This window comes from Oncorhynchus mykiss, chromosome 1, assembly GCF_013265735.2.
Source record: "Oncorhynchus mykiss isolate Arlee chromosome 1, USDA_OmykA_1.1, whole genome shotgun sequence".
In the NCBI taxonomy this organism is placed as follows: Eukaryota; Metazoa; Chordata; class Actinopteri; order Salmoniformes; family Salmonidae; genus Oncorhynchus; species Oncorhynchus mykiss.
In genome coordinates, this window is record NC_048565.1 from 9936830 (window position 1) to 9964411 (window position 27582).

Below are 27582 nucleotides of genomic sequence, written 5' to 3' on the forward strand. Positions count from 1 at the left end.
TGTATTTGAAATATTGCAAAAGGCCTGTTTTGTCTGCCTGCTGTTTTTTCACTGACAGATTTGCCTCGCGTTCCCGACTGTAGGCTATTCTTTGTTATTGGGCTACAATCCGCAGCTAGGCTATTTAAAAACAGGGGCCATTGGTCCTTTGTAGCTAAATTATAGGGTTTCTCATGACGTATTAGGCTATTCTGAATGATTTAATTTATTTCTGAACAGACAGCAGTAATTCCGTAACTTTAGAAAATTCATCCAGAACCCTTCATGCAGCTATGATTCTATAAGGAAACAAATGATGAAGTGCAACTCTGGAGAGATGAGGGAGCAGGATAATTGACGAAGAGGCAACTCGAATGAACTTTGATCGCTTTTATTATAATTGTTACATAGCAAAAAGTGAAAATTATTTTTCATGGCACGAGAGGTACCGGATTCGGCCAAGTAGGTTCCGGAACAAAACAGTCCAGAACGGAACGGTGCCGGATCCTGTTCTGGCATGATCCTGCTCAAATTAAGCACTGATTTGAAGTACCTAGGCCTCTACCTGCTGAGTGTAAAGATTATTAAACTAGATTCAGTGGGCTTGTCATTCACAGTACTGATGAAAAATCAAGTACAGTTGATCAAATGTGGATATACGAGGACATCTGGTGGTCACCGGATTTAAAAAATAAAATCATGCAAGCTATCTTTGCACTAGCATGTGATGCCATATATTTGACGCAGGTATTTATTTTTCAACATGTATTGTCATTGACTGGAACAAAATATAATTGTATGAGCTATGCCTCTGTGTCCCGGCGTTGTTGTACCCCTCTACTATCTAGCTTGGTGGGGCGATCTCGTTCTGCATGCCTGCTTCACTTATATTCAATGTGTCGTCATGCATTTGTGCATGCACGCTGTTAACGGTCATACCCGTCTTGCTAACTTAGCTAGCTCATCAACCAGTATTTTATTCTCTTTTTCTGCACGATAGCACTTATTAAAGCCTTGAAACTCATGGGGACCCCACTGTTACCACGGGTCATCGAGCTAGCCCTTATTTGGCAGCAGGGCTGCATCGGTTTCCATTGGATTTGACAGCTTGTTAGACTGGCTAGCTAGGTAGCTAATTCGCTAACGCGAACTGTTTATCACGTAGCAGCCTATGCTGACTAGCATCGCTAGCAACTAACTAACATGGATAAAGTCTAGTCGTGGGTCCACAAAATCAAACAAATGGTACTGAACTGATGACAAAATCATGTTTAGAAATTGTAGTAGCTATTTATGTTGTTGTTGTTGCTTAATGACATTGCGAATATCATATTTTTTGTCATTTAACTACCGGTATTTATTTAATCCGGTTTCGGCATGAGAAAAGTATTAATCGCAAATTCCAGCACTAACGGATACCGGGAAAAATAAATATGAGAACCGGTCACGAATGCGGAGCCACGCCCTAAAATAACATGTGACCACAAGGCGTTTGTGACGCATTCATGCGTTCCAATTTTGTCATAATTGTCTGTAGGTTCTAAATTGCTTATGAGCTTGGCTTCCCTTCAGAAAGTAGCTGATTATTGTACTCTACAGCTGTATTTTCCTACAGTTACTAATAATACTAGCAACAAAACAGATTTCATTCCTTAAAATGATATTGCCAGATGGAAGAAAATAATAAGGTAGGCCTAAACTGTAATAAGATATACCTTAAAGACTGCTTGTGTTTAATCCTGAATCCAGTTGCCCCTCTTGTACTGGGATAAAACAATAGGCAAGCCATGAACCTTATGGAGGAGTACATGTGTTTTGTAGACACACCTGGGTTCTAGACTGGCTGAGGTAAACATTTTAGGAAAGCCTGGGTTTTTAATATCGAAGTAGTTCTAAGGGGTAGGTTTGACAAAGCAAATGAGTGAGTGAGTCTTTGACATGAAGACAGTGGTTAGATTCTGCCATTGGGACTGCTCTGATGTTTCCATTCTCTCCTGGTTATGACCATAGAGCCTTGTCCCAGTCTCTAGACCTGCCTGTCTGTGTGATGGATGACCACCTGACCTCTGAAGCTGTCAATGAGATGGTAAATTGACCTTGTCATTTCATATTACAACATTAATCCAATAAAATGTTATAGTGATGCTATCATTGGCAATGTTGATGTACCACAACCATCTCTGTTGTGTTGCAGTTGTTTAAATTTGTCCAACGTTGCCAATGCTCCTCCACTCTCTAACGGTTCATAAGTTCTTTCAGTATGATATTTGTTGTATATGTTAAGTTTGACTCTGTTGGTGCCATTATTTGAGACTCATAATGTTTATTTCTACCAGAAGCAAAGCAGCACTGTGGAAACCACAGAAGAAGAGAGCCTCAACAGTGTGAAAAATCTTGAGTCTTTTTCACTGATTATCAACTTCCTGCAGAACCTAACTGAGGAGTATGTTCTATTTTCTTTGGTACAGTACTACTATCAAACCTGTAAAGGATTGTATGAAAGCAGATTCATCAACTACATTTCCATTGCGGAAAAAGTTACATCACACCACAATGTTGTCAAAACAATTGCTACAAAGCATGTGTAAAATACTGTCTAATCTGATGACTCTACTGACCGACATTTCTGACAATATTAATACTATTAATATGAATAATTCATATGAATAATTTTCAGGCAATGGAGTAGGATTCGTAATGGCATTTCTGACCCGGTAAGATCTGAAAGCTTATTTAGAATACAATGATCACTGAATGTTTAGCCTTGTTCATAAGCTTTTGAAAGACGCACTATGCAACATTTTAAAACACTTCTTCTGTTTCTGGAATACAGCTGACAAAACAACAGCTTGCCGGCTTGTGTCTGAGGATTGTCCAGTTTTTATCGGACAAGCTGATGCAGATCATCATCCCAGGTCTTTACGAACTACTGGGCATCAAAGATGCTGCCTCCTCTCCATTGTCACAGAGATCTCTCACAGTGCCACTCACCAGTCTGTTAGACGATAAGGTTAACACCAAGTCCCGCGTGAGATTTACTGAGGCTGGTGTACCTAAGAGGCCAGGCAGTCGAAAGTCTTACAATAGCTTTCGCATCCCGACTCCCTACCCTTCCTCCAACTGTATGGATCAGGAAGAGGAAGAAGAGCAGGAATCACAACAACCTAAGTTCAAGGAGATGTACCTGACTAAGGAGATGGGCAGTCTGGGCAGTGGAAGCTACTGCCCAAAACCATTGCCCAAGCCAGCCATGAGGTATGTCTGTAACCATTCTTCAATACGGCCTTTTATTTATGATTGTCCTTCAACAGTATTTGATGTTTATAGCAATTTCACATTTTTTTTTAGAGGATAGATATGGCCATATAAAGTTGAATTCGGAGTTTACATACATACACCTTAGCCAAGTACATTTAAACTCAGTTTTTCACAATTCCTGACATTTAATCCTAGTAAAATTCCCCTGTTTTAGGTCAGTTAAAATCAGCACTTTATTTTAAGAATGTGAAATGTCAGAATAATAGAAGAAGAAATAATAATTTATTTCAGCTTTTATTTCTTTCTTCACATTCCCAGTGGGTCAGAAGTTTACATACACTCAAATAGTATTTGGTAGCATTGCCTTTAAATTGTTTAACTTGGGTCAAATGTTTTGGGTAGCCTTCCACAAGCTTCCCACAATAAGTTGGGAGAATTTTGGCCCATTCCTCCTGACAGAGCTGGTATGACTGAGTCAGGTTTGTAGGCCTCCTTCCTCGCACAAGCTTTTTCAGTTCTGCCCACAAATGTTCTATAGGATTGAGGTCAGGGCTTTGTGATGGCCACTCCAATACCTTGACTTTGTTGTTCTTAAGTCATTTTGCCACAACTTTGGAAGTATGCTTGGGGTCATGTCCATTTGGAAGACCCATTTGCGACCAAGCTTTAACTTCCTGACTGAAGTCTTGAGATGTTGCTTCAATATATCCACATTATTTTCCATCCTCATTATGCTATCTATTTTGTGAAGTGCACTAGACCCTCCTGCAGCAAAGCACCCCCACAACATGATTCTGCTACCCCCGTGCTTCACGGTTGGGATGGTGTTCTTTGGCTTGCAAGCCTCACCCTTTTCCTCCAAACATAATGATGGTCATTATGCCCAAACAGTTCTATTTTGGTTTCATCAGACCAGAGGACATTTCTCCAAAAAGTACGATCTTTGTCCCCATGTGCAGTTGCAAACCGTAGTCTGGGTTTTTTATGGCGTCTTCCGGAGCAGTGGCTTCTTCCCTGCTGAGCGGCCTTTCAGGTAATGTCGATATAGGACTCGTTTTACTGTGGATATAGATACTTTTGTACCTGTTTCCTCCAGCATCTTCACACGGTCCATTGCTGTTGTTCTGGGATTGATTTGCACTTTTCGCACCCAAGTACGTTCATCTCTAGGAGACAGAACGCGTCTCCTTCCTGAGTGTATGACGGCTGCGTGGTATTGTTTGTACAGATGAACGTGGTACCTTCAGCCATTTGGAAATTGCTCCCAAGGATGAACCAATTATTTTTCTGAGGTCTTGGCTGATTTCTTTTGATTTTCTCATGATGTCAAGCGAAGAGGCACTGAGTTTGAAGGTTGGCCTTGAAATACATCCACAGACTCAAATAATGTCAATTAGCCTAACATAAGCTTCTAAAGCCATGACATCGTTTTCTGGAATTTTCCAAGCTGTTTAAAGGCTTTAAAGGCTTTTCTCATTTATCTTTCTGTAATGAAAAGAACTATAGAAGTTGAATAAATTATTATTTTTTATCATTAGATGTGGTTGACACACCTCCACCAGAGCAACGTTCCTCACAGCATTACATATTATTTGTTTGACTGTGATGATTTTTTTTTTTTTTTCAAGAACCTCTCTGTCTGATGTGCAGAAGAAGACAACCAACTCTGACTCGCTACAAGTCCTTTTAGGTGTCTCAGAGGACACCCTCGTCACCTGTGTGCAGGACAGCCTGCAAGGTTCTCTCTCCAAACTTGCATGCATGTCCAATTCTCCATCTGGAAGTGCAGGCTCTCCGAAGATGACCCCTGCTGTAATGGCAGAAGTGATTAAAGATGTCAAGTCGGCCTTATCAGTGGTCGTTAAGAGTGCCTCCGCTAGCCAAACCTCTCAAGTGACACCGGTAAGGGGAGACTCACAGACCAAGGTGACTGAGAGCATGGTGAGAGAGCTGGCTGCTAAACTTGAAAAAGTTGACCAAGAGAGCAAGAGTCTAACAGGGCAAGTCATGACCATGATCTCTGACACAATGGTGGCTTTTGTTGACGAGAACCAACATAATTTGCTGAAAGATCTGAAGGACAAGATCACGTTTTTGGCATCGCATGTTGGCTTCATTGACGATCTTGATGCCCTGATAAGGAAATACGAGAGCAGCTACAATATTGGTGAATCTGGTTCCTCCTGCACGCTCACATCTAAGAGCATCCAAAAACTCTCCAGCCGGGAGTTTCAAACATCAGCAATACAAGCAGTGAGTGGAGTTCTTGCCAAAAAAGTCAGTAGTTTGAGCTTTCCTAGTTCAGTCGTTCAGTCTGAGTTAACAGCTGCTGTATCAGGTCAAACATTGTCTGGCATTGTAAAGACAGAGGCAATTCACCCAGTGGGCTCAGCAGCGTCAGTAGTTGTTAAGACTTTCGTGTCAGATATGAAGTCCTTGGCTGAATCTGAAGAGAGTCCCCAACAGAAGAGTGCCTGGTCTGCTGCTGTTCACATTTACCACAGCATCCAAAACAACTTGAAAGATTATTTCGGCAAGCTTCAGAGATTTGCCCTAAAGAGCATTGTCACATCTGATGACAACATCACAAATTCTGAGTTTAAGGAGACAGTTCCACTTCCTTGCTTAGACATGAAATATAGGCCCAGTAAGAGTGAGCCTCAGTTGCCAGAGTCCACTGGTGAAGTTACTTTACAAAGAGGCCTAAGTGAGTGCTCAAAACTTCTTTGGGCACAAACTGAGTCAGAAGAAAGCAAGCTCCTTCTGACAACTTGCACCAAAGAAGTCGTCTCAGAGCTTCTGGTCTTGTACAACACTGAGGTGTCAAAGGAGGACCCCCTGTACACTGTTGGAGAAAAAGGATCAGACTTCTCTATTGAGAGACAACAATTTGTAGAGGGCGTTCTGGCTCAGCTTGGGGATATCTCCCATTCCAGGGCCTCATCACCAATAGTATATGAGTTCCCCTGTCAAATTGAGGAGAGCAGAAGTAAGGCCACAGCTTTGACCAGTCTATTAGATTGCATGAAAAAACTCTCAAGTGAGGAATTCAAGAGAGACACCACTCAAGCAGTGAGTGGGTTCCTAGTTAAAAAGTCCAACAGTAGCTTAACTAGTGCACAGCCTGCTTATTCTGTAGCATCCAAGTCTTGTTCCGTTCAAAACCAGAGAACCTTGTCAAAGGATATTTGTGCGGATTCTGCTGCCTTTGGCATCATTGACACATTTGTGGAAGACCTGCAGAGCTTGGCGCAACCTGCAGAAGTAGAGGAGAGAGAACCTGACCTCCAGGAAAATGCACAAAAGCGAAAGAACAGGATCTGGTCTGCTACTACTAGTTTATATAAAAATATTAAGAAGACATTAAAGGGCTTCACCATTCACCGGCAGAGGTCAGACGTGCAGAGAAGAATGTCTAGCCGTACACCCACAGAGGACTCTGGACATCTTGGGACTAAGGAGTACCTTGGTTTGGCAAGCCAGAACTTGACGCAAGCTAGTAAGAGTGTGCCTCACTTGCCCAGTTTGAACCAGGAAGTGACTCTACACATGGGTGTCAGCGAGAGTTCAAAACTTCTCTGGACTGAAACAGACGAGGGTCTAATGAACAATAGTACCAAACAGGTCATTTCAACAATCTTGACCTCATGCGAGGATCAGACATCAAATGCACCTTGCTTCTCCACAGTAGGAAAGAAAATATCTGATATGTCCCTTGAGGTCAACATGTTGGTAGGTGGTGTTCTGTCTCAGCTGAATGACATCTCCTTGTCAAGGTCCCGAACACCATGTGAAGACATGTTTGAACGTCTCCAAGGTTCTCCTGAGCGAACCTCTCCAGTAAGTCTAGATTGCAGCACGGCTGCCTCCAAAGGCATTGCATCTTCCCACAGTCTTTCAACAAAGAGCCTCCAAAAACTCTCTAGTCATGAGTTCCAAACCAAAGCTGAGAAAGGAGTGAGTGAGGTCCTCTCTAGATCATTTAACATTGTGGAGGAAGGTACAACAGATAAGTACCTCCAGTCTGTATCTACATCCACCACATCTACTGATATTATACAAACCATAGTGAAAGATCTGCAGGAGCTCACCCAGACCACCCAATCATCTGACATGGTATCTGGAACCTCCCTGCTCACCACTGGACAGGTTTATGAGAAAAGAATCTGGTCTGTTGCTCGTAACATCTACTACAGTCTGCAAAGTAAGATTACGGAGTTTCTCAGAAAAGATCTTCAAATGTCAGACACAACACTTGGTTCAATCCAAATATTTACATATCAAAGCAGTCCTGCTTCACAAAGAGCAAGTCTCTGCCATCTTGAGGTCAACCAGAGCAGTGTTACACCTGGTGGAAACAATGCCTGTGTGGACATTCCGCACAAATTACTACCTAAAACCACTAAGCTCTCAGGATCCATGCTGGAGGATATTGACACGATCCGTTGTAGGAGTGCTGACAGCCAAAATACAAGAAATACCTCTTCTTCACGCTCCTCCATCTCTCTAACACCTACTTCAAAATCAAAGCAGTCAGAATGGGACTTCACCTTGCCCGGTACTCCCATCCCCACTGAATTATCTGCTCAGAGTGACTTTCCCATTGTAAGAAACATGATCATTCAGGACTTGTTTCACACAGAGAACTTACTTCCCCCATCCTTTGTGGACAAAGTCAGGCAAGCTGCTGGGGTGGTAGTGGACGAAATGGTGGAAAGTGTTGAGAACACACAGGAAGATGGACAGGGTGCTTCTCATCCTGACAACCTCCGATCTGCTGTTAGGAAATTGAGAAAAATAATTTCCACTGGGACCATCCACCTTTTCAGTCATGAATTTGTGGATAAAGTGATAGCCCTTCAGGACAGCCACAGCACTCCACAGGTCTTAACATTGGCAGCAGCCAGAAGTGCTTCAGACTCCATTCTTTCAAGGCTGAAATGGGGAAGGAACAATGTGCCATATCCAGGAAGCTCTCCTCTCAGTTTCTCCAGATATTTGTTGAAGAGACAGTGAAGGGCTTCCTAAAACAGTGGTTAGATGAGTATGAAATATCAACATTGATTTTCAGTCCAGAATGAACCAAGCACCTCTACTTGCATGGTCTTTCCTATTCAGCTCAATCAGAGCAAGCCAGATGATAGTGACACAATGAATCAGCTCACGAAAGGTCATGGTCAACAAAAGTATGGATGCCTTATCGGTTGGCTCAAGTCATCAAATGATCACCAAAGCCAATGCCAACTGTTCTTTTGAGTCCAGTACCAGCATGGCCACCAGTGACATTGTAGAAGGGATGTTGGATTTGGTAAGGGATAGCACCAGCAGTACTGGAGAGCAGATCCCCATCTTCAAGTCCAAGAAAAGCAGAAAACCATGTTCAGCAAGATATGCTTTAACATAAAGGTATAGTACAAGTACAGATTTTTCATGATAACACTGCTTTTGATTGTATGAGATTTATTTGTTTATATAATTCAGTATTTTAGCATTGTATTGCCTTTTTTTCCAGTTGATATACTGTACTTTAAGATATATAACAGTTTGTTTTAATGTGCCTTTTCCCACCAAACAGGGTTCCAAGAAAGTTAGAAAGAACCACTGTCCTCAAAAGTCTATGGAGTACCAGCCTCAGAACACTTCCCCTACTGTGTACTTTACAGGTAAATCCCTGCTGCTGCTCATTCAAGACTAAGATATTATTACTTTAGCGTTCAACTAATTCATTTGGAAAGACATTGCACTCTGCTCTGAATTTTTACCCATGACATACTGGATGGTCTTTCTTTGCAGAGTCGAGGACAAATTCTCATGGCTCCTTTGCTCCAGAGGGAAATGACATCGCATATTCCTTCCCATCTGAAAGAGAAGAGTCGCAAACCCTCCCTTTTCACCAGAATGTATAGAGCCATCACTAGAAGCTTCTCCAACCTAAGATAATTTTCCTCATTAAATTAGATTGCATTCATTTGTTGTCATATATTGACTGTTTTGCTAGCACAGACTGTAATATGTTCTGAGATTCATCCACATGCATTGAGGAGTATACCACCTCAGTCACAGACTACATCAATAAGCGGATCGACAACGTCGTCCCACAGTGACCGTATGTACATATCACCGACAGAAGCCATGGATTACAGGCAACATCCACACCGCGCTAAAGGCTAGAGCTGCTTCTTTCAAGGAGCGGGACACTAATCCAGACACTTATATGAATCCTGCTATGCCCTCAGACTAACCATCAAACAGGCAAAGACTATATCTAAAGCCTCATCAAAGAAACGAAATTCTAAGTCGTCCGCATTGTTTCAGGCATCATCCGTTCCAAAGTCTCATCTTGTTCACTGTAAAAGATAAAAATAAAACTCAAATAAGAGTTCCTTTTTGGACAATTCCAAGTTGTCCCTCCTTGTTTCAGTATGTTTAATCTGCCTAATGACCAGGATCCTGGTGTCTACCAATGTGCTGAGCACTCCTCCTGGACAGAGTCCGCGCTACATTCAGCTGCTGCAAACCATGGTCTCTGTGTGAAGGCACTGTTAGAGAGTCAATCAACCAGAACAAGGTTAGGAGACCAAATCTGTGTCCTAGCATTGTGAAATACTGTATATGTAATGGCCTCAATACATTAATGAAACGCCCTTACATTCTATCCTCTCCCCATACTGAAACAACTTGTTAGGGTGAACCAATAAGACTGACACTATATACCTTCTAAGCATGATAGTTGGCTCATGATTTGTTTCAGGACTTGTTAGGGTAAACCTATAACAGCTTCTACCCCAAGTCATAAGACTGCTGAACAATTAATCAAATGGCCACCGGACAAGTTCAACTGTTTTATTATTTGTTACTTTAGTTTATTGGTTAAATATTCTCTTAAACTCTTCTTGAACTGCACTGTTTGTTAAGGGCTTGTAAGTAAAGTATTTCACGGAAAGATCTACACTTGTTGTATTCAGCGCATGTGACAAATAAAGTTTGATTTGATTTGACTATGTACCTTCTAAGCATGATGGTTGGCTCATGATTTGTTTGTACTGAAATCTATTCAGGGAGGATAAGGGTATATCATAGGCAGTGATGTAGTGGTAAAAACATTGACTGGTAAATGCTGATTGCCGTTCAGGATTAAAGAAGTAACGCTCCCTCTACTTTCAATGCATCTTCCACAAAAGGTGGGTAAATGCTTGCACAAAATAAAATAAAAAGTGTGTAAACAGCTTTTACATGTGTTCCCCCCCCCCCCACTGATTATAGGAGGCTTCTTCTGACAGTATTCACACCTTTCATAAGAAACCTCCAGAGAAATATTCATATTCACCGTAGCTGTCATTTAAACTTGGACTAACCTGGCCAAGGCCAAACAGTATATGGCGTTTTCTCTGGGTGTGCGGTCGCAGTGGAGAGAAAAGGCCTCCAGTGAGGTGGTGAGGATCTGGGCGGAGTTTGGCGAGTCAAACACAGGTCTGAGATTGGTGTCTCTGGAAATGGGCGGGAGCGGGACTCTGCTCCTCCATTGGTTGCTGTTCTGATCCCACTCTCATCCTCCTCACATCCCTTCCCTCCACATCCCCTCTTGTTCTCTCTTTCATCACTCGTGGCCACAGGGTGTTGCTTCGGTAGTTGAAGAGGTTTATCCTGGGATGCCAGGGCACGGAGCGGGCAGGTTACATGAGATGGGCAGTTGATGGGGGTCAAACTTTGAGAGGCTGTGGACATCACCCTGATACCCGCCTTGGCCTCACTCCTCCTGGGCTTGGAGGACATCTTGGGGAGGGTGAAGCCGTCCACCAGGACCGTGTCGCCCACCCTGGTCCTGAACGGAGCCCTGTTGAGGCCCATGCAGTGCCTGGATGCTGCCCTCCTCTGCCCCAGCCTCACCCAGCCCTTTATCTGGAGGTATGTCCGCATGGGCAGGGCCATACCTGGGAGGACCACCACAGAGCACAGCCTGGTGGCCAGGTGACTCACACACTCCCTGTGGCCGTATTGAAGGGCGATCCTCAGGGGGTCGCGACCCTGGGGATCCCGACAGGCAAGGGTCAGAACGCTGCTGGCAATAAAGAGTTTGAGGATGGTGAGCTGGCCGCGCTCGATGGAGGCGACAGCGGGACACTTGGCGACGTCGGGGTGGGCCGTCTGGTGGCACCACTCACGGTAAGGGTGAACCCCCACCGGCTCAATGACACGCACCCCCCTCTCCAGCAGCCAGCCGGCCAGGTCCAGGTGGCCCAGAGAAGCAGCGATGTAGAGTGCCACCGGAGCTGGAACCTGGAATAATACAGAATCAATGTATTTATAACACGTTTCAAGTTTTTTTTGTCAAGTTCACAAGATACAGTGGGTTATAAAACAGTACAGTAAAATGCTTACTTGCAAGCTCTTTCCCACAATGCAGTATTAAATATCAGGGTAAGAGAAAAATTGTATGAAGGAAAAAACACGAGAATATAAGCTATATACGGGTCAGTACCATTATTGTAAGCTATATACAGGGTCAGTACCATTATTGTAAGCTATATACAGGGTCAGTACTATCATTGTAAGCTATATACAGGGTCAGTACCATTATTGTAAGCTATATACAGGGTCAGTACCATTGATGTAAGCTATATACAGGGGTCAGTACTATCATTGTAAGCTATATACATGGTCAGTACCATCATTGTAAGCTATATACAGGGTAAGTACTATCATTGTAAGCTATATACAGGGTCAGTACCATTATTGTAAGCTATATACAGGGTCAGTACTATCATTGTAAGCTAAATACAGGGTCAGTACCATTATTGTAAGCTATATACAGGGTCAGTACTATCATTGTAAGCTATATACAGGGTCAGTACTATCATTGTAAGCTATATACAGGGTCAGTACTATCATTGTAAGCTATATAAAGGTTCAGTACCATCACTGTTGATAGTAAGTCTATCATACAGTTCAGTGTGTAGATGTGTATTCTGACCTCATCACAGGTCTCTCCCTAGACAGGTGTCGTTGGACGGTCAGTCTGTGTCCCAGGAAGCAGCCTCTGAGGAACTCCGCCCACCCATCCCAGGTGTCCAACCGTAGAGTAGCCCCTGGGAGACAGAGACACATGCAGGTTGTCCTCCTGGTTTCCATGAACCAAGAATGTGTTCCATACAGTCCATTTGTCTCTATGTTACATCCATAAGGTGTTGAGCCAGAGGACCATTGATCTACTGCACAAGGAAGGCCATACCCAGGTCAATGGCGTGGTACACTCAGTATATATAAGTTAGGAGTCATATAATTACAGGGGTAAGATGAAGTGGCTCCTTTGCACTGATCTTAGGTCTGGTTTGTGTTTTTACTGCTAATGGTAAAGGTTAGGATTTGGTGAGAGTAAACTGATCCTAGATCTGTGCCCAAGGGTCATTTCTATCCAGAGACAAATCAAAGGTCCATGCTATTTAAATTTATAAATCTACCACCATCTCGTGGCTCAAATTTGTAACAACATTTTCTAATTCATGTGCTGTACTGAGTTTTGCTCTATCACATTGAACACTAATCTGGGTGCAGATTAAATTGAAGACTAATCTGGGTGAAAATTAAATTGAAGACTAATCTGGGTGCTGATTAAATTGAACACTAATCTGGGTGAAAATTAAATTGAAGACTAATCTGGGTGCAGATTAAATTGAACACTAATCTGGGTGAAAATTAAATTGAAGACTAATCTGGGTGCTGATTAAATTGTTAACTGAAAAATTATGAATATCAAATCAAATCAAATCAAATGTATTTATATAGCCCTTCGTACATCAGCTGATATCTCAAAGTGCTGTACAGAAACCCAGCGTAAAACCCCAAACAGCAAGCAATGCAGGTGTAGAAGCACGGTGGCTAGGAAAAACTCCCTAGAAAGGCCAAAACCTAGGAAGAAACCTAGAGAGGAACCAGGCTATGTGGGGTGGCCAGTCCTCTTCTGGCTGTGCCGGGTGGAGATTATAACAAAACATGGTCAAGATGTTCAAATGTTCATAAATGACCAGCATGGTCGAATAATAATAAGGCAGAATAGTTGAAACTGGAGCAGCAGCACAGTCAGGTGGACTGGGGACAGCAAGGAGTCATCATGTCAGGTATTCCTGGGGCATGGTCCTAGGGCTCAGGTCCTCCGAGAGAGAGAAAGAAAGAGAGAATTAGAGAGAGCATATGTGGGATGGCCAGTCCTCTTCTGGCTGTGCCGGGTGGAGATTATAACAGAACATGGCCAAGATGTTCAAATGTTCATAAATGACCAGCATGGTCGAATAATAATAAGGCAGAACAGTTGAAACTGGAGCAGCAGCACAGCCAGGTGGACTGGGGACAGCAAGGAGTCATCATGTCAGGTATTCCTGGGGCATGGTCCTAGGGCTCAGGTCCTCCGAGAGAGAGAAAGAGAGAAGGAGAGAATTAGAGAACGCACACTTAGATTCACACAGGACACTGAATAGGACAGGAGAAGTACTCCAGATATAACAAACTGACCCTAGCCCCCCGACACAGAAACTACTGCAGCATAAATACTGGAGGCTGAGACAGGAGGGGTCAGGAGACACTGTGGCCCATTCCGAGGACACCCCCGGCCAGGGCCAAACAGGAAGGATATAACCCCACCCACGTTGCCAAGCACAGCCCCCACACCACTAGAGGGATATCTTCAACCACCAACTTATCATCCTGAGACAAGGCTGAGTATAGCCCACAAAGACCTCCGCCACGGCACAACCCGAGGGGGGGGGGGGGGGGGCGCCAACCCAGACAGGATGACCACATCAGTGACTCCACCCACTCAGGTGACGCACCCCCTCCAGGGACGGCATGAGAGAGCCCCAGTAAAGCCAGTGACTCAGCCCCTGTAATAGGGTTAGAGGCAGAGAATCCCAGTGGAAAGAGGGGAACCGGCCAGGCAGAGACAGCAAGGGCGGTTCGTTGCTCCAGAGCCTTTCCGTTCACCCTCCCACACCTGGGCCAGACTACACTCAATCAGATGACCCACTGAAGAGATGAGTCTTCAGTAGAGACTTAAAGGTTGAGACCGAGTTTGCGTCTCTGACATGGGTAGGCAGACCGTTCCATAAAAATTGAGCTCTATAGGAGAAAGCCCTGCCTCCAGCTGTTTGCTTAAAAATTCTAGGGACAATTAGGAGGCCTGCGTCTTGTGACCGTAGCGTACGTGTAGGTATGTACGGCAGGACCAAATCAGAGAGATAGGTAGGAGCAAGCCCATGTAATGCTTTGTAGGTTAGCAGTAAAACCTTGAAATCAGCCCTTGCTTTGACAGGAAGCCAGTGTAGAGAGGCTAGCACTGGAGTAATATGATCAATTTTTTTTTTTTTTGGGGTTCTAGTCAGGATTCTAGCAGCCGTATTTAGCACTAACTGAAGTTTATTTAGTGCTTTATCCGGGTAGCCGGAAAGTAGAGCATTGCAGTAGTCTAACCTAGAAGTGACAAAAGCATGGATTAATTTTTCTGCATCATTTTTGGACAGAAAGTTTCTGATTTTTGCAATGTTACGTAGATGGAAAAAAGCTGTCCTTGAAATGGTCTTGATATGTTCTTCAAAAGAGAGATCAGGGTCCAGAGTAACGCCGAGGTCCTTCACAGTTTTATTTGAGACGACTGTACAACCATTAAGATTAATTGTCAGATTTAAGAGAAGATCTCTTTGTTTCTTGGGACCTAGAACAAGCATCTCTGTTTTGTCCGAGTTTAAAAGTAGAAAGTTTGCAGCCATCCACTTCCTTATGTCTGAAACACATTCTTCTAGCAAGGGCAATTTTGGGGCTTCACCATGTTTCATTGAAATGTACAGCTGTGTGTCATCCGCATAGCAGTGAAAGTTAACATTATGTTTTCGAATAACATCCCCAAGAGGTAAATATATAGTGAAAACAATAGTGGTCCTAAAACGGAACCTTGAGGAACACCGAAATTTACAGTTGATTTGTCAGAGGACAAACCATTCACAGAGACAAACTGATATCTTTCCGACAGATAAGATCTAAACCAGGCCAGAACTTGTCCGTGTAGACCAATTTGGGTTTCCAATCTCTCCAAAAGAATGTGGTGATCGATGGTATCAAAAGCAGCACTAAGGTCTAGGAGCACAAGGACAGATGCAGAGCCTCGGTCCGATGCCATTAAAATGTAATTTACCAACTTCACAAGTGCCGTCTCAGTGCTATGATGGGGTCTAAAACCAGACTGAAGCATTTCGTATACATTGTTTGTCTTCAGGAAGGCAGTGAGTTGTTGCGCAACAGCCTTTTCTAAAATGTTTGAGAGGAATGGAAGATTCGATATAGGCCGATAGTTTTTTATATTTTCTGTATTTCTGTATTTGGTCACCTACAAACAAGCAACATTTCTGGCTCTCACAGACCTGTAACTTCTTCTTTAAGAGGCTCCTCTGTCCTCCACTCGTTACCTGTATTAATGGCACCTGTTTGAATGAACTAAATCACCTAATCATACCTAATCATACTATATAATCATACTATATAATCATACTATATAACCATACTATATAATCATACTATATAACCATACTATATATTACCACACTCTATATCACCATAATATATATAATCATACTATATAACCATACTATTTAACCATACTATACAACCAATACTATATATTACCACACTATATCTGAAACACTTTATGCTAATGATAGTATGAAGCTGTTTCAAGCAATAGCCAGCTCACTTTGATATGCATTTTCAAGCACGGTAGAAACAGCTAGGTGTTCGGCTGGTACCTTCAGCAGGCAGCAGATGGCACTGCTAGGGGTGATGCCAACGTCTGTCAGGACCCAGCTGTCCCGAAGGATGGCACCAGCATAGCTCAGCTCCAGGAAGTACCTCACCTGCTTGTCGTCTGACAGTTGCACGTGGAAGTAATCCTGCCAGAGGAAGAAGATTGGAAACACAAGGAGCCGTAATTGAGTGTCCCATACAATCAGAGTGAGAGGGCTCAACACTGATGGAGCCGTAATGGAGGGTGTCCCACACAGACACCCATTATGGAGGGTGTTCCACCCAGGCAGATGTCAATGTTTACCATACAATAATTGTAAAAGTGTCCAAATGTGTACAATTAAGAAATAAGGCCCAAGGAGGTGTGGTATATGGCCAATATACCACGGCCAAGGGCTGTTCTTAGGCACAACGCAACGGGGAGGTATATTGGCCATATACCACAAACCCCCAAGGTGACTTCTTTTTTTTTCTTCTCCAATTTAGTGGTATCCAATTGGTAGTTACATTCTTGTCCCATTGCTACAACTCCCATATGGACTTGGGAGAGGCGAGAGCCAAGAGCCGTGCGTCCTCCGAAACACAACCCAGCCAAGCCACACTGCTTCATGACACCATGCCCGCTTAACCTGGAAGCCAGCCGTGTCGACCGTGTCAGCGTGCACTGCTGCGTGCACTGCGCCTGGCCCGCCACAGGAGTCACTCGTGCGTGATGGGACAATGTTGACAAAGCACTGCTGGCGTGGCTGTCTCCTACTGTAAGTACTATCGCCTTATCACATGTCTCCTACTGTAAGTACTATCGCCCCATCACGTCTCCTACTGTAAGTACTATCGCCCCATCACATAACCATGTCTCCTACTGTAAGTACTATCGCCCCATCACATGTCTCCTACTGTAAGTACTATCGCCCCATCACATGTCTCCTACTGTAAGTACTATCGCCCCATCACATGTCTCCTACTGTAAGTACTATCGCCCCATCACATGTCTCCTACTGTAAGTACTATGGCCCCATCACATGTCTCCTACTGTAAGTACTATCGCCCCATCACATAACCATATATCCTACTGTAGGTACTATCACCCCATCACATAACCATGTCTCCTACTGTAAGTACTATCGCCCCATCACATGTCTCCTACTGTAAGTACCATCGCCCCATCACGTCTCCTACTGTAAGTACGATCGCCCCATCACATGTCTCCTACTGTAAGTACTATCACCTCATCACATAACCATGTCTCCTATTGTAAGTACTATCACCCCATCACATAACCATGTCTCCTATTGTAAGTACTAGTCACATACTTTACTTGACACCAGCCAAATGAACAAATTGCTTCTTAGAATCATCTTCCTTTCCCATGGAGCTGTTGGCCGAGGTTGGAGAAGCCAGGAGGAAGGCATGGCCAGCCGTTGAGAAATGCTTGTTGAAGTTTTTGGTTATCATGGATTTATCTGTGGTGACTGTGTTACCTAGCCTCAATGCAGTGGGCAGCTGGGAGGGATGCAAACAGGCTCACATGAAACCCTTCATGAAGACAAGTAGCCTAGTGGTTAGAGTGTTGGACTGGTAACCGAAAGGTTGCAAGTTCAAATCCCTGAACTGACAAGGTACAAATCTGTCATTCTGCCCCTGAATAGGCAGTTAACCCACTGTTCCTAGGCCTTTAATGAAAATAAGAATTTGTTTTTAACTGACTTGCCTTGTAAAATAAAAATTTGAAGCAGAGCTTAATTTGTAAATTGGGAGGTGCCAGAGGGGGGCTCTGTGGTACCAGAACTCATGAGAAAAAAGATCACCTATTATAATAGAGCATTGAACGCATATCATCACATTTGGGTAGAGCAGTAGAGTAGAGCCATTTACAGTAGGTGAACACATGGGGAACATTTTTAGTAGCCTAGGGTCCGGGAAAGTGTTGGCCTTTTTAAAACCAGCATTTCGTGCAATTCTACATCCTTTTACATGACTGGAGACTTTGGCATTATCTTTTTTTTAATCCGCACAAATGATCGAAATGGCAGGCTACTTTGACACTGACAAACTTAGTATCTGAGATCAATAAAAACGACCTTGTCTTGAATCCATCAATAGCCTATAGGCCTAGGTTTGTGGAGAAACATATAGTAGGCTACAATATGAGGAGGAAATTAGTCCTAAAAATGCTTTCCAGTTTCACTGACTCACCCAATGATGCGCAGCTCACTCGCTGGAGATTGTCGATGCGCTCGTGTCAAAAGCCTATCTCTCCCTCTCTCTGTTTTGTAAAACAATGTTTGGGCTTTGATCAAATATTTTGGTAGTCTACAGCATAGTCTTATCTTTTCAGCAAGAGTCATTGCTTTTCAACCTGTGTTTTCCCTCGATTGTATTTGAAATATTGCAAAAGGCCTGTTTTGTCTGCGTGCTGTTTTTTCACTGACAGATTTGCCTCGCGTTCCCGACTGTAGGCTATTCTTTGTTATTGGGCTACAATCCGCAGCTAGGCTATTTAAAAAAGAAGCTATTGGTCCTCTGTAGCTAAATTATAGGGTTTCTCATGACGTATTAGGCTATTCTGAATGATTTAATTTATTTCTGAACAGACAGCAGTAATTCCGTAACTTTAGAAAATTCCTCCAGAACCCTTTATGCAGCTATGATTCTATAAGGAAACAAATGATGAAGTGCAACTCTGGAGAGATGAGGGGGCAGGATAATTGACGAAGAGGCAACTCGAATGAACTTTGATCGCTTTTATTATAATTGTTACATAGCAAAAAGTGAACATTATTTTTCATGGCACGAGAGGTACCGGATTCGGCCAAGTAGGTTCCGGAACAAAACAGTCCAGAACGGAACGGTGCCGGATCCTGTTCTGGCATGATCCTGCTCAAATTAAGCACTGATTTGAAGTACCTAGGCCTCTACCTGCTGAGTATAAAGATTATTAAACTAGATTCAGTGGGCTTGTCATTCACAGTACTGATGAAAAATCAAGTATATTTGATCTAAATGTGGATATACGAGGCCATCTAGTGGTCACCGGATTTATTTTAAAATTCATGCAGGCTATCTTTGCACTAGCATGTGATGCCATATATTTGACGCAGGTATTTATTTTTCAACATGTATTGTCATTGACTGGAACAAAATATAATTGTATGAGCTATGCCTCTGTGTCCCGGCGTTGTTGTACCCCTCTACTATCTGGCTTGGTGGGGCGATCTCGTTCTGCATGCCTGCTTCACTGAGATACAATGTGTCGTCATGCATTTGTGCATGCACGCTGTTAACGGTCATACCCGTCTTGCTAACTTAGCTAGCTCATCAACCAGTATTTTATTATCTTTTTCTGCACGATAGCACTTATTAAAGCCTTGAAACTCATGGGGACCCCACTGTTACCACGGGTCATCGAGCTAGCCCTTATTTGGCAGCAGGGTTGCATCGGTTTCCATTGGATTTGACAGCTTGTTAGGCTGGCTAGCTAGGTAGCTAATTCGCTAACGCGAACTGTTTATCACGTAGCAGCCTATGCTGACTAGCATCGCTAGCAACTAGCTAACATGGATAAAGTCTAGTCGTGGGTCCACAAAATCAAACAAATGGTACTGAACTGATGACAAAATCATGTTTAGAAATTGTAGTAGCTATTTATGTTTTTGTTGTTGTTGCTTAATGACATTGCGAATATCATATTTTTTGTCATTTAACTACCGGTATTTATTTAATCCGGTTTCGGCATGAGAAAAGTATTAATCGCAAATTCCAGCACTAACGGATACCGGGAAAAAGAAATATGAGAACCGGTCACAAATGCGGAGCCACGCCCTAAAATAACATGTGACCACAAGGCGTTTGTGACGCATTCATGCGTTCCAACTTTGTCATAATTGTCTGTAGGTTCTAAATTGCTTATGAGCTTGGCTTCCCTTCAGAAAGTAGCTGATTCTTGTACTTTACAGCTGTATTTTCCTACAGTTACTAATAATACTAGCAACAAAACAGATTTCATTCCTTAAAATGATATTGCCAGATGGAAGAAAATAATAAGGTAGGCCTAAACTGTAATAAGATATACCTTAAAGACTGCTTGTGTTTAATCCTGAATCCAGTTGCCCCTCTTGTACTGGGATAAAACAATAGGCAAGCCATGAACCTTATGGAGGAGTACATGTGTTTTGTAGACACACCTGGGTTCTAGACTGGCTGAGGTAAACATTTTAGGAAAGCCTGGGTTTTTAATATCGAAGTCATTCTAAGGGGTAGGTTTGACAAAGCAAATGAGTGAGTGAGTCTTTGACATGAAGACAGTGGTTAGATTCTGCCATTGGGACTGCTCTGATGTTTCCATTCTCTCCTGGTTATGACCATAGAGCCTTGTCCCAGTCTCTAGACCTGCCTGTCTGTGTGATGGATGACCACCTGACCTCTGAAGCTGTCAATGAGATGGTAAGTTGACCTTGTCATTTCATATTACAACATTAATCCAGTAAAATGTTATAGTGATGCTATCATTGGCAATGTTGACGTACCACAACCATCTCTGTTGTGTTGCAGTTGTTTAATTGGCCCAACGTTGCCAATGCTCCTCCACTCTTTAACAGTTAATAATTATTTCAGTATGATATTTGTTGTTTATTAAGTTTGATTATTTGCAATATAATTACATTTCTACCAGGAGCAGAGCAATTCTACCAGGAGCAGAGCAACCTCAGTGATGGAAAACACAGAAGAGGGGAAGCTCAACAATGTGGAACATCTGACACTTATGGACTTCCTTCAAAACCTAACTGAGAAGTATGTTCTGTTTTCTTTGGTACTATCACACCTTCAAGGAAATAGGATCAAATTAGAAACTGATCAATCGGAAAAAAAATGTCATTGCTAGAAAAGTTGTCACATTGCAATTTTGCCAAAACAACTGACACAAAGCAAGTATAACTTCACGATCAGGCAAATAATTAAATAAAAACAATTCTGCCACGCATCCTGATATGACAACATTTATAACAATATTGTTTTCAGGCAATGGAGGGGGATTCGTGAGGGCATGTTTGACCCGGTAAGATCATGTTACTGACAATTTAATCAGATTACCATGAAAACTCTGCCTAATGTTTAACCTTGTTCATAAGCTTTAAAAAGACGCACTATGCAACATTTTAAAACACTTCTTCTGTTTCTGGAATACAGCTGACAAAACAACAGCTTGCCGGCTTGTGTCTGAGGATTGTCCAGTTTTTATCGGACAAGCTGATGCAGATCATCATCCCAGGTCTTTACGAACTACTGGGCATCCAAGATGCTGCCTCCTCTCCATTGTCACAGAGATCTCTCACAGCGTCACTCACCAGTCTGTTAGACGATAAGGTTAACACCAAGTCCCGCGTGAGATTTACTGAGGCTGGTGTACCTAAGAGGCCAGGCAGTCGAAAGTCTTACAATAGCTTTCGCATCCCGACTCCCTACCCTTCCTCCAACTGTATGGGGCAGGAAGAGGAAGAAGTGCAGGAATCACAACTTAAGTTCAAGGAGATTTACCTGACTAAGGGCAGTCTGGGCAGTGGAAGCTACCTGCCCAAGGGGGCCATGAGGTATGTTCTTAAAGGGAAATTTAACAACTTCATATTCATCTCCAGCATCACCATATGTGAAAATTACACATTTCCATGCTTTGTAGTAAAAAAAATATAGAGGGACGTAACTGTTTCCAATAGTGCTGAGAAATTAGTGCTTTTTGAGGTTGGTTTGGTTTCCATTCAAATATTTAAAAAATAATCACGGTTTTGGATTTCAATACTTTTTTTAGACATTGAATGCACTATGGATTATGTGTGTTGAATGCTGTAACAACACATAATAAAACAATGAATAAAAGTCCCATGATGGTAGTGACTGTCCATTACTGTTTATGACTTATCAACCATCATTTACTTTCTCATATAAAATATTTATTTGATGACTTTATTATTTCATTCCAAGTCATCAACTCATCTCTATAGAGCTGCTGCTTATTCTGTCTGACAAAATCACTATTTTAGTAGTTCTTCTAAGTAAATAAGACCTACTTTTATGACCGCTGAACACCAACTGTCAATCACTTAGATCATGTATTTCCAGGTAGAGAATCCTCGCAACGCAACTGCTTTTTATCTCTCTCATGCATTCTCTCGTCTCTCCGTCTCAGTTAATGAGGTTTCCGTATCTGCTCCACACAGACTGGACAAGCAAGTGGGCGTGCAATGGATTATGGGAATTAATTGCCGTATTTTCTGTGCTAAACTATGTAGAATATTGGCCTGTTGGAAACTACAACTCCCTACTACATTGCATAGTTTGTGCTTGATCTGATTTATCTCTACAGAAACTGAGCATCGAGCTCACAGAAGAAGAAAAAAATTAACTATATGGAATTCAAATAATTGAGCCGACGTCGGTCAATTAGTTGTTTAAAAACCGAAAAAATAACAAAAATGTTGGTTAAATGCTCAGCTCTAGATTCTAATGACATCATCAGTGTGCATCGTGTGATTTTAACCAATTATGAGTAGGCATTGCCTACTAATTGGTTGATGATGTCATAGAAAACACTTATCTTCCTCTTTCTTTTTTACTACAAAACATAGAAATGCCCGTTTTTCACATATGCTGATGTTGGGGTGGTGCTGGAGATGATGAATATGAAGTTGAAACATTTAGAAATTTCCCTTTAACATTTCTTCAAACTGCCTTGTATTTATGATTGTCCTTGAAGTTATTAGAAGTTATAGTATTTGAAGTTTATAGCAATTTGGATTTTTGTAGAGGATAGATATTGCCAGGATAGATAGATATCTACAGGCCAGTTTCAATACAAATGACTTATACAAAATACACTTTATTGGGCTTTAGAAATTAAGCAGTTAGGCTGACATCACACTAAGGTTTTTTCTCAGAGAAACAGCAGCGTTTTCCTCATTGTTTTCAATGGTGCAGATGTATTTGACACACTGAATGTGCATCACAGCCTTACATATTATTTGTTTGACTTTGATGATTTCTGCGGTTTTTTTCCCAAGGACTCTAACCTCTCTGTCTGATGTGCAGAAGAAAACAACCAACTCTGAGACGCTACAAGTCCTCTTAGGTGTCTCAGAGGACACCCTTGTCACCTGTGTACAGGACAGCCTGCAAGGTTCTCTCTCCAAACTTGCATGCATGTCCAATTCTCCATCTGGAAGTGCAGGCTCTATGATGCTAACCCCTGCTGTAATGGCAGAGTTGGCTAAAGATGTCAAGTCGGCCTTATCAGTGGTCGTTAAGAGTGCCTCCGCTAGCCAAACCTCTGTAGTGACACCGGTAAGGGGAGACTCACAGACCAAGGTGACTGAGAGCATGGTGAGAGAGCTGGCTGCTAAACTTGAAAAAGTTGACCAAGAGAGCAAGAGTCTAACAGGGCAAGTCATGACCATGATCTCTGACACAATGGTGGCTTTTGTTGACGAGAACAAACAGAATTTGCTGGAAGATCTGAAGGACAAGATCACGTTTTTGGCATCGCATGTTGGCTTCATTGAGGATCTTGATGCCCTGATAAGCAAATACGAGAGCAGCTACAATATTAGTGAATCTGGTTCCTCCTGCACGCTCACATCTAAGAGCATCCAAAAACTCTCTAGCCGGGAGTTTCAAACATCAGCAATACAAGCAGTGAGTGGAGTTCTTGACAAAAAAGTCAGTAGTTTGAGCTTTCCTAGTTCAGTCATTCAGTCTGAGTTAACAGGTGCTGTATCAGGTCAAACATTGTCTGGCATTGTAAAGACAGAGTCAATTCACCCAGTGGGCTCAGCAGCGTCAGTAGTTGTTAAGACTTTCGTGTCAGATATGAAGTCCTTGGCTGAATCTGAAGAGAGTCCCCAACAGAAGAGTGCCTGGTCTGCTGCTGTTCACATTTACCACAGCATCCAAAACAACTTGAAAGATTATTTCGGCAAGCTTCAGCGATGTGCCTTAAAGAGCATTGTCACATCTGATGATAACATCACAAATGCTGAGTTTAAGGAGACAGTTCCACTTCCTTGCTTAAACATGAAATATAGGCCCAGTAAGAGTGAGCCTCAGTTGCCAGAGTCCACTGGTGAAGTTACTTTACAAAGAGGCCTAAGTGAGTGCTCAAAACTTCTTTGGGCAAAAACTGAGTCAGAAGAAAGCAAGCTCCTTCTGACAACTTGCACCAAAGAAGTCATCTCAGAGCTTCTGGTCTTGTACAAGACTGCAATGTCAAAGGAGGACGCCCTGTACACTGTTGGAGAAAAAGGATCAGGCTTCTCTATTGAGAGAGAGAAATTTGTAGAGGGTGTTCTGGCTCAGCTTGGGGATATTGCCCATTCCAGGGCCTCATCACCAATAGTATGTGAGTTCCCCTGTCAAATTGAGGACAGCAGAAGTAAGGCCACAGCTTCTTTGACCAGTCTGTTAGATTGTATTAGAAAACTCTCAAGTGAGGAATTTAAGAGAAATGCCACTCAAGCAGTGAGTGAGTTCCTAGTTAAAAAGTCCACCAGTAGCTTAACTAGTGCACAGCCTGCTTATTCTGTAGCATCCAGGTCTTGTTCCATTCAAAACCAGTACACATGGTCAAAGGATATTTGTGCGGATTCTGCTGCCTTTGGCATCATTGAAACATTTGTGGAAGACCTGCAGAGCTTGGCGCAACCTGCAAAAGTAGAGGAGAGAGAACCTGACCTCCAGGAAAATGCACAAAAGCTACAGAGCAGGATCTGGTCTGCTACCACTAGTTTATATAACAATATTCAGAAGACATTAAAGGACTTCATCATTCATCAGCGGAGGTCAGACATGCTGAGCAGAACGTCTAGTCATATACCCACAGAGGACTCTGGACATCTTGGGACTAAGGAGCACATTTGTTTGGCAAGCCAGGACTTGAGGCAAGCTAGTAAGAGTGTGCCTCACTTGCACAGTTTGAACCTTGAAGTGGCTCTACACAGGGGTGTCAGCGAGAGTTCAAAACTTCTCTGGACTGAAACAGACGAGGCTCTACTGACCAATAGTACCAAAGAGGTAATTTCAACAATCTTGACCTCATGCGAGGATCAGGCATCAAATGCACCTTGCTTCTCCACAGTAGGAAAGAAAATATCTGATATGTCCCTTGAGGTCAACATGTTGGTAGGTGGTGTTCTGTCTCAGCTGAAGGACATCTCCTTGTCAAGGTCCCCAACACCATGTGAAGACATGTTTGAACGTCTCCAAGGTTCTCCTGAGCGAACCTCTCCAGTAAGTCTAGATTGCAGCACGGCTGCCTCCAAAGGCATTGCATCTTCCCACAGTCTTTCTACAAAGAGCCTCCAAAAACTCTCTAGTCATGAGTTCCAAACTAAAGCTGAGAAAGGAGTGAGTGAGGTCCTCTCTAGATCATTTAACATTGTGGAGGAAGGTACAACAGAACAGTACCTTCAGTCTGTATCTACATCCACCACATCTACTGATATTATACAAACCATGGTGAAAGACCAGCAGGAGCTCACCCAGACCACCCAATCATCTGACATGGTATCTGGAACCTCCCTGCTCACCACTGGACAGGTTTCTGAGAAAAGGATCTGGTCTGTTGCTCGTAACATCTACTACAGTCTGCAAAGTAAGATTACGGAGTTTCTCAGAAAAGATCTTCAAAGATCAGACACAACACTTGGTTCAATCCAAATCTTTACGTATCAAAGCAGTCCTGCATCACAAAGAGCAAGTCTCTGCCATCTTGAGGTCAACCAGAGCAGTGTTACACCTGGTGGAAACGATGCCTGTGTGGACATTCCGCACAAATTACTACCTAAAACCACTGAGCTCTCAGGATCCATGCTGGAGGATATTGACACGATCCGTTGTAGGAGTGCTGACAGCCAAAATACAAGAAATACCTCTTCTTCACGCTCTTCTATCTCTCTAACACCTACTTCAAAATTAAGGCAGTCGAAATGGCACTTTGCTTTACCCGGGACTCCCATCCCCACTGAGTTTCCTGCTCAGATTGACTTTCCCATTGTTAGAAACACAATCATTGAGGACTTCTTTCACACAGAGGACTTACTTCCTGTAACCTTTGTGGACAAAGTCAGGCAAGCTGCTGGGGTGGTAGTGGACATTATGGTGGAAAGTGTTGAGAACACACAGGAAAATGGACAGGGTGCTTCTCATCTTGACGACCTCCGATCTGCTGTTAGGAAATTGAGAAAAATCATTTCCACTTGGACCATCCACATTTTCAGCCATGAATTGGTGGATAAAGTGATAGCCATTCAGGACAGCCACAGCACTCCACAGGTCTTAACATTGGAAGCAGCCAAAAGTGCTTCAGACTCCATTCTTTCAAGGCTGAAATGGGGAAAGGAACAATGTGCCATATCCAAGGAGCTCTCCTCTCAGCTTCTCCAGATATTTGCTGAAGAGACAGTGAAGTGCTTCCTGAGACAGTGGTCAGATGAGTATGAAAACATAAACTTTGATGTTTCAGTCCAGAACGATCCAAAGACTTCTACTTGCGTGGTCATTCTTCAAATGATCACCAAAGCCACTGCTAAATGTTATTTTGAGTCCGCTACCAGCGTGGCCACCAGTGACATTGTAGAAGGCGTGTTTGATTTGGAAAGGGATACCATCAGCAGTACTGGAGAGCAGGTCCTCACCTTCAATACAAAGGTATAGTACACATACATCTTTCATGAATAACACTGCTGTTGACCTTTTATATGATTCTTTGTGTCATGGCATTGCACTGCTTCTTTGCAGTTGATATGCTGTACTTTAAGATATCGAAAACATTTCAGTTTGTTTTAATGTGCCTTTTCCCACCAACCAGGGTTCCAATAATGTTAGTAAGAACCTCTGTCCTCAAGAGTCTCTGGAGTACCAGCCTCAGAACATTTCCCCTACTGTGTACTTTACAGGTAAGCCCTGCTGCTGTTTAGGCTGCTGCTCAGTCAAGACTGAGACATTATCCCTTTACCATTCCACTAATTCATTTGGAAAGACGTTGTACTCCTCTGAGTTGTTACCTATGACATACTGTACTGTGGGCTGGGTGGTAGCCTAGTGGGTTAAGAGGTTGGGCCAGTAACCGATAGGTTGCTGGTTCAGAATCCCTGAGTTCACGAGGCAAAATCTGTCAATGTGCTCTTGAGCAAGGCACTTAATCCTAATTGCTCCTTGTAAGTCTCTCTGGATAAGAGTGTCTGATACATGAGTAAAAATGTAAATTGATGGCATGCTGGATGGTCTTTCGTTGCAGAGACGATGACAACATCTCATGGCTCCTTTTCTCCAGAGGGAATTTATGATATCGCATCGTCCTTCCCACTTGAAGAGAAGAGTCGCAAACCCTCCCTTTTCACCAGATTGTCTAGATCCATCACAAAAGGCTTTCTCAGCCCATTCAAATCTTCAAGGAAAACCAAATTATTTAAATAAATTCCTCATTATAACAACGAGAGCATTCATTTGTTCAGATGAGAATCTAATTGTATTGGTCACATACGCCGAAAACAACTGTGAGATGCTTTATTACGAGCC

General features: G+C 42.8%; 4 protein-coding genes across 9 annotated transcripts in view; 2 read left to right on the forward strand and 2 right to left on the reverse strand.

Annotated features, from left to right (window-relative positions):
- Positions 1–335: 335 nt before the first annotated feature.
- LOC118966382 lies at positions 336–8253 on the forward strand. The gene is made up of 6 exons (XM_036989302.1): positions 336–726; positions 1990–2065; positions 2316–2422; positions 2657–2693; positions 2813–3234; positions 4866–8253. Exons 2-6 carry the CDS (start codon positions 2027–2029, stop codon positions 8251–8253), a joined length of 3993 nt encoding a protein of 1330 aa, XP_036845197.1. The 5' UTR covers positions 336–726; positions 1990–2026.
- Positions 8254–9522: 1269 nt separating this feature from the next.
- LOC118966397 (protein ANKUB1-like) lies at positions 9523–11909 on the reverse strand. The gene is made up of 3 exons (XM_036989304.1): positions 11904–11909; positions 10593–11514; positions 9523–9584 (listed from the first exon to the last, which is right to left on the reverse strand). Exons 1-3 carry the CDS (start codon positions 11907–11909, stop codon positions 9556–9558), a joined length of 957 nt encoding a protein of 318 aa, XP_036845199.1. The 3' UTR covers positions 9523–9555.
- Positions 11910–12080: 171 nt separating this feature from the next.
- LOC110514908 (protein ANKUB1-like) overlaps positions 12081–27582 on the reverse strand; it is a 28894-nt gene continuing 13392 nt past the window's right edge. The window contains exons 5-6 of one of the 3 annotated variants that reach the window (XR_005034969.1): positions 16023–16166; positions 12081–12323 (exon numbers count right to left, since the gene is read on the reverse strand). Coding sequence is in view for 1 of the 3 variants with exons in the window: in XM_036937460.1 (XP_036793355.1) it covers positions 16127–16166 (40 nt within the window). In the remaining 2 variants the exon portion in view is untranslated. Of the gene's footprint in view, positions 12324–15626; positions 15687–15904; positions 16167–27582 lie in introns of those variants that run through there. The other 2 variants (XR_005034957.1, XM_036937460.1) reach the window with 2 other exon arrangements.
- LOC118937321 lies at positions 19849–27494 on the forward strand. 4 transcript variants are annotated; one of them, XM_036935087.1, is made up of 8 exons: positions 19849–20065; positions 20388–20463; positions 20693–20811; positions 21040–21076; positions 21208–21608; positions 23073–26712; positions 26873–26960; positions 27302–27494. In XM_036935087.1, the coding sequence occupies exons 2-8, from the start codon at positions 20425–20427 to the stop codon at positions 27478–27480; spliced, it is 4503 nt and encodes a 1500-aa protein (XP_036790982.1). In that variant the 5' UTR covers positions 19849–20065; positions 20388–20424; the 3' UTR covers positions 27481–27494. The 4 variants fall into 4 exon arrangements, with proteins under 4 accessions (XP_036790982.1, XP_036790930.1, XP_036791088.1 ...); XM_036935035.1 differs by having other exon boundaries at positions 19849–20463; XM_036935193.1 differs by lacking the exons at positions 19849–20065; positions 20388–20463; positions 20693–20811 and having other exon boundaries at positions 20882–21076; positions 21208–21289.